This window comes from Psammomys obesus, unplaced genomic scaffold (assembly GCF_907164565.1).
Source record: "Psammomys obesus unplaced genomic scaffold, mPsaObe1.curated_primary_1811, whole genome shotgun sequence".
Classification (NCBI taxonomy): Eukaryota; Metazoa; Chordata; class Mammalia; order Rodentia; family Muridae; genus Psammomys; species Psammomys obesus.
The window spans coordinates 1,482,289-1,498,396 of NW_026596158.1; the positions used below are offsets into that span (position 1 = coordinate 1,482,289).

Consider the following 16,108-nt stretch of genomic DNA (forward strand, 5'->3'; position numbering starts at 1 on the left):
GGCACGCTTTGTTTCTAAAGAGGCCTGGAATTCCCCGAGGGCTCCCCCAGCCCCGCTCCCCCGCCCCCACCCGCTCCCACAGTCCCCCTGAGTCGCCCCTCCCCGTGCGGGCCCGCAGCAGGTGCTGTTCCCGCTGCCCACGCCGCTGCCAGTGTTCGCGCTGCTGACGGCGCCGGGCTCCGAGCTGCCGGCCGTGTGCATCGGCGTGAGCCCCGGGCGCGCGGCGAGCTCGGTGCTGTTCCACACCGTGCGCTTCGGAGCGCTGTCCTGCTGGCTGGACGACTCCAGCACGGGTGAGTGGGCGGGGCTCCGCGGGAGGGGCGGGGCTGCGCGGGAGGCGGGGCCGCAGGGAGGGCGGGGCTCCGCGGAGAGGGCGGGGCTCCGGGGAGGGGCGGGGCCGAGAGGAGGTGGGCGGAGGTGTGGTAGGACTGCAGGTGAAAGCCGCCGGGAGGGGAGGCCAGAGCGGCTGGGCCCCGCTAAGCCCGAGCCGCTGGTGAGAGAGGTGGGACGGTGTGCTGGGATTTGAGTGATACAGTTGACGGGGTGGGGCCTGTGTGGCCGGCAGGGCCAGGCAGCTGGTCCTCAAGCCCCTGCCTCCCACAGAGCACAAGGGACCCGTGCAGGTGCTCCAAGTAAAGGAAGACATCGTGATGGTGTTGATGGACGGTAAGAAGCTTCCTCCCTCCCCTCCCTGGCCCTCAACGCAGGACGCGGGCTCAAAACCCTCCTTCCACTTCCTTCCAGGCTCCCTGAAGCTAGTGACACCAGAGGGGGCCCCGGCTCCCGGCCTTCGCACCCCTGAGATCCCCATGACGGAAGCGGTGGAGGCTGTGGGTACGCACTGGATGGGAGGGCCCCGGGGTCAAGGGTGGGAGCCCTGTGACCTCCGGGTCACGGGCAACTGCTTTCTCCCCAGCTATGGTTGGAGACCGACTCCAGGCCTTCTGGAAGCACGGGGTCCAGGTGTGGGCGCCAGGCTCGGAACAGGTAGGCCCCTCCCTCAGTTCCTACCGCTGCCTGCGCTCTCCTCAGCCTTCTCAGCCTTTAATGGGCTCGAAGAGGCCCTGGGTCCGTCAGGGACTCGTTCTGGGAAGCTTCGGGCACACATCTTTGTGCCTCATCCCTCAGTGGACACAGGCGCGTCTCAGACTGCTGTCCGGCCTCCCCGGGCCCTGACTTCCTGTTTACGGCTGCCCAGCAGATAGGCCTGTAGATTCTGCAGGTTAGCAGTCTTGGGCACAGAGCAGTCAGCACGCAGCCTCAGGGGTCTGGGTTAGAGCGTGCCGGGAGGAGCAGGGGCGGCCCTACTTCCGGCACGCACACGCAGACGCGCCTTTCCCACAGCTGCTGCAGGAGCTGAGAGACCCCACCCTCACCTTCCGGCTGCTCGGCTCGCCCAGGTACGTGGGTGGGGAGATGCAGAGGAACAGGGGACGCTGCTGCCGCGAAGCGGAGGCTTTGCGGCCACCCTGCCATGCTCCTGCTCGGCTCCCTCCGCCTCTGCCATGCTTCTTGGGAGCCTCGGCTGGCCCTCCTAGAAGCCCCGAGCTTCTCTCTACTCCCTTGGTTTGCTGTGGGGACTGTGAACTGCCCGTGGCTCCTTTACTGCCCTTGCTTGAGACAGTGTCTCACTATGTAGCCCCGGCTGCCCCTCCACTCTCTTATATTACACTGGGGTGGGTGTGCCCCCGAGGGCGCCTGGAGATCATCAGAGGACGTTTTTGGAGACGATTCTCTCCTACTGAACTCAGGTCATTATGTTTGGTGACAAGCCCCCTTGCCTGCTGACCTTGAACCCCTGATCTGCCTCAGCCTCCAGTGGTTGGGATTGTAGGCAGGCGCTACCATGCTTGACTTAGCCACTGTTACAGTACAGTTCCTATGAACTACTCTGGGAATGAATGAATGAATGAATGGCTTGGCCGCCATCTTTTTCAGGCCTGTGGTGGTGGAGACCCGGCCCGCGGATGACCCTACGGCCCCCAGCAACCTCTACATCCAGGAATGAGCCGCTGAGTGGGCAGGAGAGACGGATGCCTGGCGACTCCTTACGGACACGCTGCTGTCCTAACGCGTCCCAATAAACCTGACTTCAGTCTTGCCATCGTGATCTTCTTGGGGGGTCCCCCCAGTTTCACGCGGCCCAACACAATGACACTACAGCATAGGCTTTATTGGTCTGCCTCAGGGTCGCCTGTCCCCAGCTGCCTGGGGAGGGTCCGAGGTGGGGTGAGGCACTTGCGGCGGGGGAGGACCAGCGCAGCCCTCAGCTCAGCTGGTCCTCATACTGCTTGCGGAAACAGTCGCCAGCGGGGAAGAAGTCCCAGCACCTTTCCTGGTACATCTTCCAGACGTACGACTCCTGGGGTTGGGGGACAAGAGTCCGTGGTCACATCTTCACGGGCTTGGACGAGATCTGCAGTTCTGCTGACTGTCCCCCTCTAAGGCTAGTTCAGTGAGGACACTGGGATGGCTTTAGGTTAGCTGTGTCGCCTACTCATCCCACATCAGCGCCTCTTACCTGACCGGTGTGCTCTGTCTCGTCCTTATTTATCAAATACATCAGGAAAAACCTGAGGAGCAGAGGACCACAGGAGGAAGGTAAGAACCATACTTGCATGAGGTTTAGTTTTGTTTTCTGATGCTGAGGATGAAACCCAGAGCCCAGTTCATGCTAGGCAGAAATTCTACCACTGAGCCACACCCCAGCCCCTCACTGGGGGATTTTAGGCAGGGGCTCCACCACTGAGCCACACCCCAGCCCCTCACTGGGGGATTCTAGGCAGGGGCTCTACCACAGATCCACACCCCAGCCCCTCACTGGGGGATCCTAGGCAGGGGTTCTACCACTGAGCCACACCCCAGCCCCTCGCTGGGGGATTTTGCTCTATCACTGAGCCACAGTGATGCTTACTGACTGGCTGAAGCTTACCCGTCCGGACGCCCACATTCCTTTCCGGAACTGGCCCAGGCTCGGCAGCCCCACCCTGGCTGTCAGCAGCCCCACTCCCACTCTCTGATCCCCCGCCACTTCCCGTACTCACATGTAATTGGCCAGATTGTGCTCTTCCAGAGTATGGGTCTCAAAGCCATGTGGGGTCGTGTCAAAGTAGTCACTGCCTATGCCGCAGATGAAGCACTTGGTCTGAGGACAGCGAGAGAGCAGCCGAGGCTCGTGGGATGGCCCTGGTACCCCTCGACCCCTTAGCCCCGCCCTCCGACACCACACACCTCCATGTCCTCCTTCACTTGTTCCTGCTGGTCCCGGAGCTCCCCGAAAGCATCGATGATCAGACCTGTGGGGGTGGGACGGCGCTCAAGAGCCACGGACACCCAGCAGCCCTCTGCCTTGCCTTCCCTCTCGGGTTTCCTAAGCTCGCCACACTTGCCGAGTAGAACAGACCGGTGCCCACTGAGTGTTGGCTGTCCACAGGCACTCCAAAGGAATGCGTGGTTTAACCTCCCTGACGGTCTTGGGCATTAGTCCTAGTAACACCCCCAATCATTTTTTTCCCGTTGTGGCTTTGGCTGCCCTGGAACGTAGACCAGGTTGGCCTCAAGCTCACGGCAGGCCCCTGGCTTCCGCCTCCCAGGTGCTGGGACTAAAGGCATGCGCCACCACCCAGCTACTGTGCCTGGTTTTAACACTTCCATTTTCCAGATGGGGAAACTGAGGCTCAGAGAGACCACCTGTCTCATGGCAGGGAGAGGCTAAGCCAGGGAGCTAGCCAGCCCACCCCACGCCCACTCTCAGCCAGCACCGACCCTGAATGATGGCCAGCAGGATGACAATAACGAAGAAGAAGAAGGTGATGTCGAAGACGACCCGGTAGAGTTCATATTCGTCACCTGCCGGGTCCTCTATCTCGTCCCCAATGCCTCCGCCAGCCCGGACACCCACATACATGTGGAAGAGGTAACACTGAGGGGAGATGCGGATGGATCAGCCAACAGCCATGTCACCTCCGTCACCTCTGAGAGGCCAGGCCTGGAGACGCGGACACAGAGGCAGCCCGGGTGACAGACACAGCCCCGGCTGCTGCCTCTCACAGCCGGGGAAGTGGCACAGAAAGGCACAGACAGGCGACAGTCAGATCATCAACCTGATGGAGCCCCACCTAGAAGCCAAACTTCCGGGCATGTGCACGAGGACGTTTCCACACTGGGTTCACTGAGGTTGGAAGACCGAGCCTGGTGTGGACAGTGTGCACTGGGGTCCCGGGATGAATGCAAAGGAGAGCGTCTTCCTCCTCCTCTGCTCCCGGTCGGCAGTGACCACCTCACGGTCCTACCACCGCGATGCACTGTATTCTCGCAGAGGGCCCAGACGGTCCCTTTCTTCCTAAGTCGCCTTTGTTGGTCACACTGGACAGCAGTTGACCAATGCAGGGGTCAGAGCTGGGCGTGTGCCCCAGCTGTACCGGGCGCTCGCCTGGCGTGTATGAGACCCTGGGACAGAGGGGTCAGGCTGGGTGGGGAGGGACGCTGGCACCTCTCAAGCTCCGTGAGGCATCTGACCCAGCCTCTGTGGCAGCCACACTGGCTTCCTGCAGGAGGGCAGTCTCCCACTGGAACCCAGAGGTGTTATGGGAACGGGTGATGGGAGCGAGAGCTCCAGGCACCCAAAAACAATGCGCTGTCTCACGTCAGGGAGGGAAGGATAAATCTGGGGGGCAGGAAGTGCAGTAAGGCCCTGGCTGCCAGCCATATCACACACATGCCAAAGTTTTTCTTTCAATTTTCTTTTTGGGGATAGGAGGCTGGAGAATCGGATCAGCTTTTAAGAGCACTAGCTGCGCTACCAAAGGACCCAGGTTCAATTCCCAGACCTCACAGGATGGGCCACAACTGTCTGTAACTCAGACATACATGCAGGCAAAACACTATATATGTTAAAGGAAAGAGACAGAGCAAGAGCGAGCAAGAGCGAGCAAGAGAGAGAAAGTTTTTTGCTTCCATGAGGAATTGAAGTAAGTTTGGCAAGGCTGAGGAAAGGAGCTGCTATCAACAAGAGCAGGGAGGGAGATGATGCAGGGACCGGTTATGTGGGTTCTGCAGGCCCCTGGCCTGAGTGAGGGTCAGAGGGCTTCCTGTAGGAGGTAGCATTTAATCTAAAAGGTGAGGCATCAGGTGAAGGGGTGTGGGTGTCAGGCCTGGTACAGGGCAAAAAGAGGTCAATGCAGAGGACAAGAAGTGGAAGAAACAGGGTCCTAGAGGAACTGAAAAAGGACCAGGAAGCCAAAAATCAAAAGCAAGAAGGACTGTGGTTAGACTAGGGTGGGCCAGCAATTCCCTGGTTTTGTTTTTTTGCTTTTTTGTTTGTTTGTTTGTTTGTTTGTTTCGAGACAGGGTTTCACTATGTAGCCCTGGCTGTCCTGGAACTCGCTCTGTAGAGCAGGCTGGCCTCAAACTCGGTGATCTGCCTGCCCCCCCGCCTCCCTAGTGCTGGGACTAAAGGCTGCGGCACCGCTGCCTGGTATCTTCCCTGTTTTTGTGAGCCATGGTAACGTGACTCAGCCTTGTCTGCTGGGTGTGTGAGCCACCAGCAGGCTCTAAGCAGCGAAGGGGAGGGGCTTGGTCCATCTGGCACATGCCGAGGATGTCACACTTTTCTGTGTCCCCAGAAGCCGAGAGGACCCAGCTGTGTAGGCTAAGGGCTCAGCCACTGACAGTGATGGGGACCCATGAATCCAGATCAGAAGCCAGCCTCTGGCACAAACCCCTGAATCGATTCTCTCAACGCGCAGTTTCGGCCCTGCCTCTAGCACACTGGTGTCAACATGAGTTGCCACCTCCACGGTTAGAATACGAGAAAGAAGCACTTATGATGAATCACGGGAGAAAAGAAAACTTGGGACTAGCCTCCCTGCCTGTGCAGCTCAGCCTGGCTTTGAACTCACGCTCCTCCCGCCCCAGCTTCCTGAGCACACCTCGCCGAGCCCAGGGCCTTGAACTGACTCACACCTCTGACCCCCATTCTAAGACGGTCACGGCTCCCTCCTGGGAGTCCCTTTGGGGCTTTCTGTGATGGCCCAGGTGGCCAGACCAGAGGGAGTACGGGTGTTGCTATTCCAAGTCGTCCTTTCCAGCACCAACACTTCCTGCTGCTGCGGATGGAACCCAGCCTGCTGGGCCACACGGCTCTACCATGCAGCTACCGCCTCATAGCCAACAAGCAGAAGGCTTTTTTGTTGTTTTTTTGAGACAGGGTCTCACTGTGTAGCCCTGGCTGGTGAGGGATTCACAGAAATCCACCTACCTGCCTCTGCCTCCCAAGTGATAGGATTAAATACATGGGCTATCACCACCCAGCTTCTTCTCTTTCTCTCTCTCTTATTTTTTTTTTTTTTTGATGGCATTTTTTAAAATTAGTGCTTGATAGGAGAGGGCCCATCCCATTGTGGGTGCTGCCATCCCTGGTGGTCCTGGGTTCTTTAAGTGAGCAGGCTGAGCTGGGCATGGTAGCACACACCTGTAATCCTAGCCCTCTGAGAGGCAGAACTCTGTGAGTTCGAGATCAGCCTGGTCTAAAAAGTGAGTCCAGGACAGCTGAGGCTACACAGAGAAACCCTGTCTCAACAAACAAAAAGAAAGCAGGCAGAGCACGCCATGGGGAGCAAGCCAGTAAGCAGCACCCCCATGGCCTCCGCATCAGCTCCTGCCTCCAGGGTCCTGCCTCCCTCCCTTTGTTGACAGACTGTTGTTACCCAGAACTGTGAGGGAACAAACCCTTTCTTCCTCCAGCTGCTTTGGGTCATGGTCTTTGATCACGGCGCTGGGCACCCTGACTAAGACATCAGTGACTGACAGATGCGCGTGGGCGGGGCTCACCGTCATCATGTCGTCACACTTCATGTCGGGCTCGTCCTCATCCTCGCTCTTGTTGTAGAATTTCCGGAAGAAGTTGAAGGCCACCACCGTGTACAAGTAGACCACTACGGCCAGGAGCCCTACGGTCATCACCAGCTGGGGACAGGCGAGCACCGGTCAGCTCTGTGCTCCCTCTACAAGGGGACCACAGCTCTCCGCCCCCTTTAAATTCTGGCGCTTCTTCGGGAGCCCGGCTTCCCAGGCTCGCTCTCTCCCCGGCATGCCCTAGTCCTGCTGTGGTGGTGCTGGCCTTTAATCACTCAGGGGGGCAGAGGCAGGCAGGTCTCTGAGTTTGAGGTCAGCCTGGTCTAAAATATCGAGTTCCAGGAAAGCCAGGGCTACATGAAGAGGCACAGCTCAAATAATCTCCCCCACAAAGCACACGAACAAGCTAATGACCGCCCTGACCTTGGTTCAGACCCTTCCAGATTACTATGCTTCTCCCCTCCCGCGGGGGGGCCTCCCCTCCCAGGTGACACCGGGTCCTCACCTTCCCCCCTCCCAAGCTATGATGCCCTGTTTCCTAGTAGCTCTGCATCACCACCCCTCCCTCTCTGCCCCGCCCAGATGTCCACGCGGCTCCTCTCCACACCTGCTTTCCGTTGTGGGTGACGGAGGAGAGGATGGTGCGCAGCGTCTTGACGCCCATGGCGATGTCCAGGAGGTGGGCCGCGAAGAAGAAGTTATTGTAGTGCCCCAGGAGGGACATCACCATGTACCAGCCCAGATACAGGAAGGACTGTATAAGAGGGTCGGGCGTCAGGAAACATGGAGGGACAGACAGCCCAGGTCCCGTCTCTGCCTAGGGGAGTGTGTGTTTGCTCCAGAGCCGGAGGAGCCAAGAGCAGGCGGAGGTCAGCTATAGAAGGAGCACAGCGATGGGTGTTCTGGGGACGAGGGACAGGGGCTTGGGAACCTTTCTGGAGTCATGGAGTCCTGGGCTTGGAGCCCACAACCTTCCAAGGCGCTTCAAAACACCATCACGTTCCTGCTCTGGGGGCTCTGCTTGGGTAGTTCCCTTATCTGGGCATACTTCTAGCCTGCCGCATCCCGAATCCCTCTCCACACGCAGCCCTCTCCTCACATTGTCTGTGAAGATGACTCCAAACTTCCAGATCTGATACTTGACGTCAATGGACATAATCCTGAGGGCACAGGGAGGGGAACAGCCAGATGCCGGGGCGTCAGACCCCTAGCCCATCCCCTGACCTGCCTCCGGCAGAGGGCCCCTCTCACCATGTCAGCAGGCCCGGGGGAGGCTCAGGTTTGCGGTCGTTGTGGGCTGTGATCTCCAGGGAGGCCAGGTCCATGCCCAGCAGCTCGGCAATCCGCTCCCGTCCAAAGATGTCCCCGTGTTTGTCCAGAACCTGCAGGGGAGAGGCAAGCTGGGGGCCGCTGCTGGAGTGAGGAAGGGGACACAGCCCTAGGGACGCTCCACCTTGCGTGAGAACTAGGGGAAGCACTTGGGGGAGAAGGCCCAGATTCCTGCAGGCCATCAGAAAGATGGTCCGACACCTGGCAGTTACAGCACCAAATTAATGGGGAGAGCACTGTTCGGGGAGGCAGACAGAGGCCGTGAGCTGGGACCCCGTCTTCCACAGCAGCTGAGAAAGGGCGTAATAGCAGAACACTTGGCAATTTAAAGTTTTACGTGTGTTGCCACGTGCGTGCCGAGCCCATGGGGGCTGTGAGAGGGCATTTCCTACCCTGGGGGTGGTTGTGAGCCACCACGTGGGTGCCAGGGTGGGCGCGAGAGCAGCCCATGCTCTTAACGGCTGGCACACTGCTGCAGACGCTATGACTTCTTCAGAGATGTCTTGCCGAGTTCTCGTTCGGGTTACTTCTTTCGAGGTTAATTATTTATTTAGCTGTGTATGTGTTTGCCTGTGTGATTGTATGCCCTGTGGGTGTGTGTGTGTGTGTGTGTGTGTGTGTATGTGCGAATAGGAAGAGGGTATCAGATCCCCTGGAATTATAGGATGTTATGAGCTGCCAGATGTAGGTGCTGGGAACTGAACTCGGGTCCTCTAGAAGATCAGCACGAGTTTTTAACCACTAAGCCGTCTCTCCATTCACCCATCCATCCATGCATTTGGTTGTCGGTTTGGGGTTTTTTGACTTTATGATCCTCCTGCCTCCACCTCCTCAGTCCAGGCATGTGCCACCATCCTTAATTTTATGCAGTGCTTGGGACTGAACCCAGGGCTTTGTGCATGCTGGAGAGGCACTCTGGTAACTGAGCCACAACCTCAGGCCCTCGGACAGTAGCTCTTAGCTGCCCTTGCCACGTCGCCGCTCACCTCCTCTCCCACAGGCCCGCCTCACCGAGTGCCCTTCACATGCACCTTCTCTTTGGAGAAGGAACTATGACCGCCATGCCCACGTTCCCCTCGGGACAGCCCTCAGGGTCACACAGCCTGCTCAGGGTGCCGAGGCCAGGGATGGTTTACTGGCAGCAAGGGCCTCCCCTCCCAACACGGCCCTCTCACCTTCCGCTTGACAAACTTGTCCCAGTAGTTGCTGGGGAAAGACCTGTCAGGAGAGAAGTGTGGGGAGGTTAGGGGGCTGTGGTGGCTGGAGTGAGGTGTCAGGGAAGGGTCAGGTAGGGTGGCCTTCTTGGAGGAAGCGTGTCACACACCAGGCTCAGTCTCCCTCTCTCTCTCCCCTTCCCCTCTCTCTCTCTCTCTCTCCTGCCTGGAGATCAGGCAGAACTCTGAGCGCCTCTCCCGCACCATGCCCGCCTGCGTGCCCACCGAGGTAGCAGGCTAGCCCTGTGAAGCTAAGCAGGCTCCATGGACCGCTTTCTTTCGTGAGAGTTGCCCTGATGGTGTCTCTTCAAGGAAAGAGAACAGAACTAAGCTATCTGGGAAGGGTCAGGGGCTGGCGGCCGGGCGGTGAAACTGGACGGGGATCGCTTTACACCCCCGAGCTCAAAGCATCCTTCTGCCTCCGTGGGCAATTACTCCCGGCCCTAGATTCCGTTCACCACTTTCAGGACTGATTCTTTTGTCTGCGTGCGTGTTGGGGGCCAGACAAGGGGCGTCAGATCTTTTGCAGCTGCACTGGCAGGGTGGTCGTGAGCCACCATGGAGGTGCTGGCGTCCCCCGCAGGAGCAGCCGGTGCTCCCGAGCCCTGAGCCACCGCTCCGGCCCAACACCCGGAGCCTCATATCGCTGCTGAGGACCTGAACTCAGGCCCTCATGGTGGGCAGCAAGGAGTTTACGCACCCAGCTGCCCTGCCCGTCCCACATCCTGAGGGACTTCCATGTGTCCACTGGGCGAGGCCGACGGTCAGGCTTAGGGAGGACAAGCCGGGCGGCAGGGGCCTTCCTCTTTGGAAGTCCGGGCCTGGACTGGGGTAGAACCCAGCCCCGCTGCTCCCCTGGGGGGGGGGGGGCGGCACTTACGGGGTGTTGAGTACCAGGCGGTCCCACTGTCCCTTCACGTCGTCGTCCTCTGGCTGCTCGGTGATGTAGAGGCCATCAAACTCCAGCTTCCGGGCCAGCTCCTTCTCCCGTTTGAAGATCACAAGGGGCACCTGGGGATGAGGGGAGCGGAGGGGTGGTGTCAGGGTGGGCACGGGGTCTCCGCAGAAGCCTCGGGACCTGCCTGCCGCCCGGGAGCGACGCCCGAGGGGTTTCCTCAGCCTTCGGGGTGCAAAGGTGGAAGTGGCTAGGGAGGAGCGGGCAGCGGGTGGCAGGCAAGCTGAGGGCGCCCCGGTTGTCTGCTGCAGGCTGGGGCCCCGGAGGGGAGGCTCAGCCCAGGGTGAAAGGTGTGTAAGACAGGTGGACGCAGGAGGAGAGGCCAGGGGCGGGCGCAGCTCTCCAGAGCCCTGAGCCAAGGCGCTGTGCTCCTTCCGAAAGACATTCTGGGACTCACACAGAGCTCCGGGACGCGGGGCCAACAGGACCTCCAGCGTTCGTGACATCAGAGTCCACAACCCCGTCACGTGCCCAGAGACACCACCCCAGGCGCCGGATAGCTCTTTCCTTCGATTAGATCAGGCTGGCCTGGGACTTTCAGAGATCTGCCTGGCTCTGCCTCTTGGGCGCTGAGGCTAAAGGCGTGTGCCGCCGTGCCAGGCCGTGCCTTCATTGTTTCATTTTTTAAAATATAACCCACGAGCCTAACTAGCGACTTTAATGTATACGTGGGTGTGTGCCTCTCCGCTGTAGCGTGGGCAGCCGGCCCCGGACCACACTCCTGGAGAAAACTTCTCTCCGCTAGCAACCATCAGCTGTCAAGAGCTGCTTGGCCAGGGCTGAGGGCTTGTCTGTCCATAGCTACACAGGAGCTCCCTATGTAGCCCAGGCTGGCCCAGAACTCAATATCCTCCTGCCACGCTGGTGTTCCAAGCATGCACTGGTATGGTGCTGGCTTCACAGATTTTTTTTTTTTTTAACAGTGTCTGTCTCTGTGTGTGTGCTATTATGTGTGCGTAGGTGACCGCAGGGGTTAGAAGAGCACATTAGATCCTCTGCAGCTGGGGTCAGCCATTTGCCAGCCACCCTACAATGGGTGCTGGGAACCGAACTCAGGTCCTCTGCAAGAGCAGTCTGTGCTCTCAAATGCTGAGGCCGTCTTGTCTCTCCAGCTTCTTGCTTCACAGGGACGAACCGATTAACGGGTGGGAAATAAGATTCTCCACGTTACGGCCGTCCCTCCTCGGGGAAAAGAACATAACCACTGGGCATGGCACAGACAAGCCGGGGCTTAGCCTGTCAGCTCCGGCCTGCACTGGCTCGGGCTTGCAGAAGCATCCTTGCTGAGGAGCCCACCCTGTACCGATAGGGAAGCTGCCTTTCCCAGCCCAAAGCCTCCCGTCCCGGCCGCCGGCTGCGGTCCTCTCCGCAAGCCCCCCAGCCTCCTCCACAGCCCCAGGCCCACAGCCGCAGGCCACGGCCCACCTTGAGACAGTTGTAGCCGATGATGCAGAGGAAAGCCACCAGGGTATGCAGCAGGCTCAGGCACCGCAGGGCGGGCTCCATGTAGCCTGTGCTCTCCTCCAGGAAGTAGTACACCATGTTCTCGTCTTCCTCGCCCTCCGCCTCCTCGCCTGCCCCGGAGCCCCAGCCGGAGCCTCCACCAGACCCCGCCCCTGACACGTCCCCAGCTCCAGAGCCTTCCATGTCGTCCTCCCCTGGAGGAGAGTCTGAGACCTAGAGTGGGGTCAAAGAGGGGTCCCATCAGGGAGGGGACCCTGGTGGCACCTGTTCCGCCCAAACTCACAATCAGTAGCTAACATTTATGTGGCACTTTCTTCCATTTCTTTCACCTATTTTGTTTGTTTTGTTTTTTAATTCGAGACAGAGTTCTCTGTGTAGCCTTGACTGTCCCAGATTCACTCTATAGACCGGGCTGTCTCCGACCTGACAGAGATCTGCCTGCCTCTGCCTCTCCGAGCGCTGGGATTAGAGGCTTGCGCCACCGCCCCCCTGCCTGCATTTTGCCTTTTGAGGCAGGGTCTCACCGTGTGGCCCTGGCTGACTTGGAACTCTCTTTGTAGACCCTTCCAGCCTCAAACCCAGAGAGAGCCACCTGCCTCTGCTTCTTGAGTGCTGGGATTAAAGGCGAACATTACCACTCCCATCAACGTTTCTTTGTGACACAGCACCTTGCTAGTATAGGCTTGCCTGGGCTTTGCTACATAGCCCAGGCTGGCCTCAAACTAGTGATCATCTGTCAGCTTCCCAAGTACAGAGACTATGGATATGTCCCACCACATCATGCTTTAGGGCACGCTCTTTCTTCCTTCCTTTCCTTCCTTCTTTTTCTCTTTTCTTTTCTTTCCAAGACAGGGTTTCTCTCTGTAGCCTTGACTCTCCTGGATTCGCTTTGTAGACCAGGCTGGCCTCAAACTCACAGCAGTCCACCTGCCTCTGCCTCCCTGAGTGCTGGGATCACAGGCGTGCGCCACCACACCCGGCCTAGGGCATTTTCTAGATCCTGGAACTGTTGCAGTCTTCATTCATTCATTCATCCATTGGAGACTGGGTCTCATGTCTCTCAGATTGACCTCAAACTCTCTGAATAGCCAAGAATGACCTTGAACTCTTGCTCCTCCTGTATTGGTCTCACCTCCTGAGATAAAAGTCTCACTGTGGACGTCTGGCTGGCCTAGAACTTAGATCCGTCTCTGCCTTCCAAGTGTTGGGATTTTAGGAACCCCTGAACCCCCACCATGCCTGACCCTTGGTTCCCTCTTTTAAGTTTCACAAGTCTCAGATGTAAATGTGGTTTTGATGCCATTTTTGCGGGTGAGGAGTCCAAGGTTCGGGGAGGTTAAGCATTTGCTCACTGCAATCTGTCTCTCACGCTCTGGCAAGAGCATAAAGCCCCCTCTAGCTTCAGGAGGCCTGGCTCCCTGCCCTCTCTCTGCTCTGTGAGCTGCCCACTTTCTTCTCCACACACCTCTCCTCCTGCGTCAGAGCTGGCCGGAGAAGCAGCTATGTGTCTTGAACTCACTCTTTTTGGGGGCATGGCGGGGTCTTCGAGACAGCCTTGGCTGTCCTGGACTCAGTGTGTAGACCAGGCTGACCTTGAACTCACCGGCCTCTGCCTTCCCAAGTGCTGGGATCGCAGGGGTGCACCACCGTGCCCAGCTCTTGTACTAACTCCTGAATGCACTCAGACCCCTGTCACACGCGGGCCCAGCCACTCCGACTCAGCCTCACAGGGTACTGGCCCCAGCTGTCTAGACTGGCTTCCCTGTAGAAGCCACGGTCTGGAATCCCACCCCTTCCCTGAAGGGTCCCGGGCATGTGTGGTGTGTTGAGCCGGGTGAGGCTCTGCCCCCCTCCCCCCGGGGGGGGGAGCTGTTACCACAGGATAGACACCTTATAAAACAACAAGATGAAGTTGATGGCAAAGGCCAAGAACAGGGCCAGGAATCGCAGCGTGTAGAAGTTCCTTGACAAGTAGTTCTGGGAGGAGAGAGGTAGAATGATCTCAGTGCTGCCTCACGCTGGAGTGCAGCTGGATGCCGGGCAGCTGTGCCTGTGGTGGCTCAGGGTCACACAGCCTAGGCACCCCCCAGGTGGAACCGGGCGCTCTCATGCCACGAGAGCTCTCTGACACCGAGAATCCTGGTAGACTGGAGTTTGCCACATACCCCCCACTCCCCATCTGCATTCCTAGGAGCAGGAGACGGCTTCTTCATCAACCATCCTGTCCTCCTGTCCCCATTCCTCTCACGATTTCTCACGGAACCACCTTTCCATTTGCCATGTCTCCCTTGGCCCTCTACTCAGGACTGGCCTGGGGTTCAAACCCCCCCAGCTGTGCCTGGGGCCGGCTCTGCCCTGGCCCTGGGGAGTCCCCCTGTGCGCTGAGCTTGGGCAGAGTGGGTCTCCCAAGAGGAGAAAGCTCCGGCCGCCCCTGCTGGGTCCTCACCAAGAACTTCACCCTCTGTACTTCCAGTTCGCCCCAGAACTCTTCCAGGCCTGCGCCGCCTGCCTCCTCTTTCTTCGGAGGGGGCGGAGGGGACGTCTTCTTGGGGGGCTCTGGGGGGGGCTCGGGGACTTCTTCCTTCTCTCCATTCTCCGTGCTGTAGGACACAGAAAAGGCTCGGGCAAACTGTTCATTCAAAGTCATTCACTTGGGAGCCATCCCTGGCATGGCTGGGTCTGGATGGTGCCGGGGACGGGGACGAAGGGTGAGGGAGCAAGCATGCCCCGCCCATGGAGCTGGGTAGCGCTTGGGGGGGCTTTGTGGCCGCGCACCTGCCCAGCTTGGGCAAAGGCCCTGGGTCTTCTCCCCAGCTCTGAAATCATCTGCAGCAGAAGGGGTTAAAACTGGGGCCTGAGGCATGATGGGCCAGGGCTCTACCTCTGGATGCATCTGTTCTGACTTGTTATTTTGAGACAATGTCTCCGTAAGTTGCCTAGGATGGGCTTGAACTTGCTCTGCCCCGGGAGCCCTGCTACTGGGCACTCTTCTGCCTCCATTAGGTGGGGTTACTACTCCCCATCAAAAGAAGTTCACGTGGGAAGCATGCACACACGCCTGGAGCTAACAGGAGCACGCTATCTCTGTTGCCTTGGGAGTCTCTCCTCCAGCCCCAGGCATGGACTGGATGGCGCCGAGGGCACGGGGCAGGGTGACCGGTACAACTTTGGGCCTTGACCCCAGAAGGCTCTCCGTCCAAGAGAAGGGTTGAGGCAAGGGCCTGGCCCCCTCCGAGAGCAAACACTCACTCAGCTTTCTCGGGTTCGGGCTCCGGCTCTGGTTCTGGAGGAGGCTCCTCCTCTTCTCCATCCACCTGGGGACAGGGCACAGGTCTGAGCCCTCTCGAGGCTCAACACCCTCTTTCTAGTCTGCTTCTCTCTGCGCTCACTTCTTTCCCTCTGGCTAATCAAGGTGTTCCCCTTGATCCCCTCCACTGAGGATGAGCCGATGTCCAGGCGCCATCCTGTGCAGACCAGCCTGAATCTGAAGAGCTTTTTGTGTGTTTTGCATGTGTGTGTGTGTGTGGGGGGGGGTAGATTCTTGTTATGTAGCCCAGGCTGGTCTTGAACTCTAGATCCTCCTACTGCAGCCTCCCCAGTGTTGAAATCACAAGGCTGTGTCAGCGTGCTCGCCCAAAGGATGCCGTTGCTCCTCATGGCTTCTCATCACCTTGACAACCCCAGGCAGCAAAGAGTGGGGCTGCTGGGGGGGGGGGGTTTCCATCACAGACGACTGGGCTCCCTGCGGCCTCGCGCGTCCCCGAGGGTCATTCTTGGGGTCCTGGGCACTGTTTCCATGGGTCTTTTTAGTCCTGGGCCCTCCCCACCCCTCTGGTTTGGTCTCTAGGTCTTGGGTTCTCTCTAGCATCTGAGGGCGTCTGTCAGGGTGTCCCTCTCTCACCCCGAGCTTCCTCTTGAGGATGGGCGAGCCCTCTGGCGTGGGGGGCTCCACCGGCGTCGTGTCGCCCATGTCCCCGAGACCACCGGCGCCTTCCGGCCGGAAGGGACTCCCGTCGGCCACGGCCACCGCCCCTTCGGGGCCTCCCGGGCCGGCCTGCTCGGCCACCGCCTCTTCGTCTCCCGCGCCGTCGGCGGCGTCGCCGTCGCGCTCGCCCTCGCCCTCGCCCTCCGCCTCGCCGCCGGGGCCGCTCGGCTGCTGGCCGTGCACCTCGTCGCCCGTGGGGTCGGGCATGCCCGCCAGGAGCTCGGTGACCGTCACCTTCTTGGCGCTGTCCACCAGCCCGCCGCCGAACAGCGAGCCCCACAGCAGCCGCAGCGCCCCGGCCGCCGA

General features: G+C 59.3%; 2 protein-coding genes across 2 annotated transcripts in view; one reads left to right on the forward strand and one right to left on the reverse strand.

The window, feature by feature from the left end:
- The window catches only part of Map4k1 (mitogen-activated protein kinase kinase kinase kinase 1), a 20,789-nt gene extending 18,689 nt beyond the window's left edge, over positions 1-2,100 (forward strand). Inside the window, exons 27-32 of the mRNA XM_055594769.1 lie at positions 119-293; positions 604-666; positions 745-834; positions 917-987; positions 1,345-1,400; positions 1,939-2,100. Coding sequence (XP_055450744.1) covers positions 119-293; positions 604-666; positions 745-834; positions 917-987; positions 1,345-1,400; positions 1,939-2,008 — 525 coding nt within the window. The 3' untranslated portion in view covers positions 2,009-2,100. The remainder of the gene's footprint in view (positions 1-118; positions 294-603; positions 667-744; positions 835-916; positions 988-1,344; positions 1,401-1,938) is intronic.
- A 52-nt stretch (positions 2,101-2,152) lies between these two features.
- Ryr1 (ryanodine receptor 1) overlaps positions 2,153-16,108 on the reverse strand; it is a 109,492-nt gene continuing 95,536 nt past the window's right edge. Inside the window, exons 93-108 of the mRNA XM_055594688.1 lie at positions 15,719-16,108; positions 15,067-15,131; positions 14,264-14,417; positions 13,708-13,794; positions 11,779-12,030; positions 10,279-10,409; positions 9,360-9,402; positions 8,107-8,237; positions 7,955-8,015; positions 7,463-7,609; positions 6,832-6,966; positions 3,766-3,922; positions 3,232-3,296; positions 3,045-3,145; positions 2,522-2,573; positions 2,153-2,362 (exon numbers count right to left, since the gene is read on the reverse strand). Coding sequence (XP_055450663.1) covers positions 2,267-2,362; positions 2,522-2,573; positions 3,045-3,145; positions 3,232-3,296; positions 3,766-3,922; positions 6,832-6,966; positions 7,463-7,609; positions 7,955-8,015; positions 8,107-8,237; positions 9,360-9,402; positions 10,279-10,409; positions 11,779-12,030; positions 13,708-13,794; positions 14,264-14,417; positions 15,067-15,131; positions 15,719-16,108 — 2,067 coding nt within the window. The 3' untranslated portion in view covers positions 2,153-2,266. The remainder of the gene's footprint in view (positions 2,363-2,521; positions 2,574-3,044; positions 3,146-3,231; positions 3,297-3,765; positions 3,923-6,831; positions 6,967-7,462; positions 7,610-7,954; positions 8,016-8,106; positions 8,238-9,359; positions 9,403-10,278; positions 10,410-11,778; positions 12,031-13,707; positions 13,795-14,263; positions 14,418-15,066; positions 15,132-15,718) is intronic.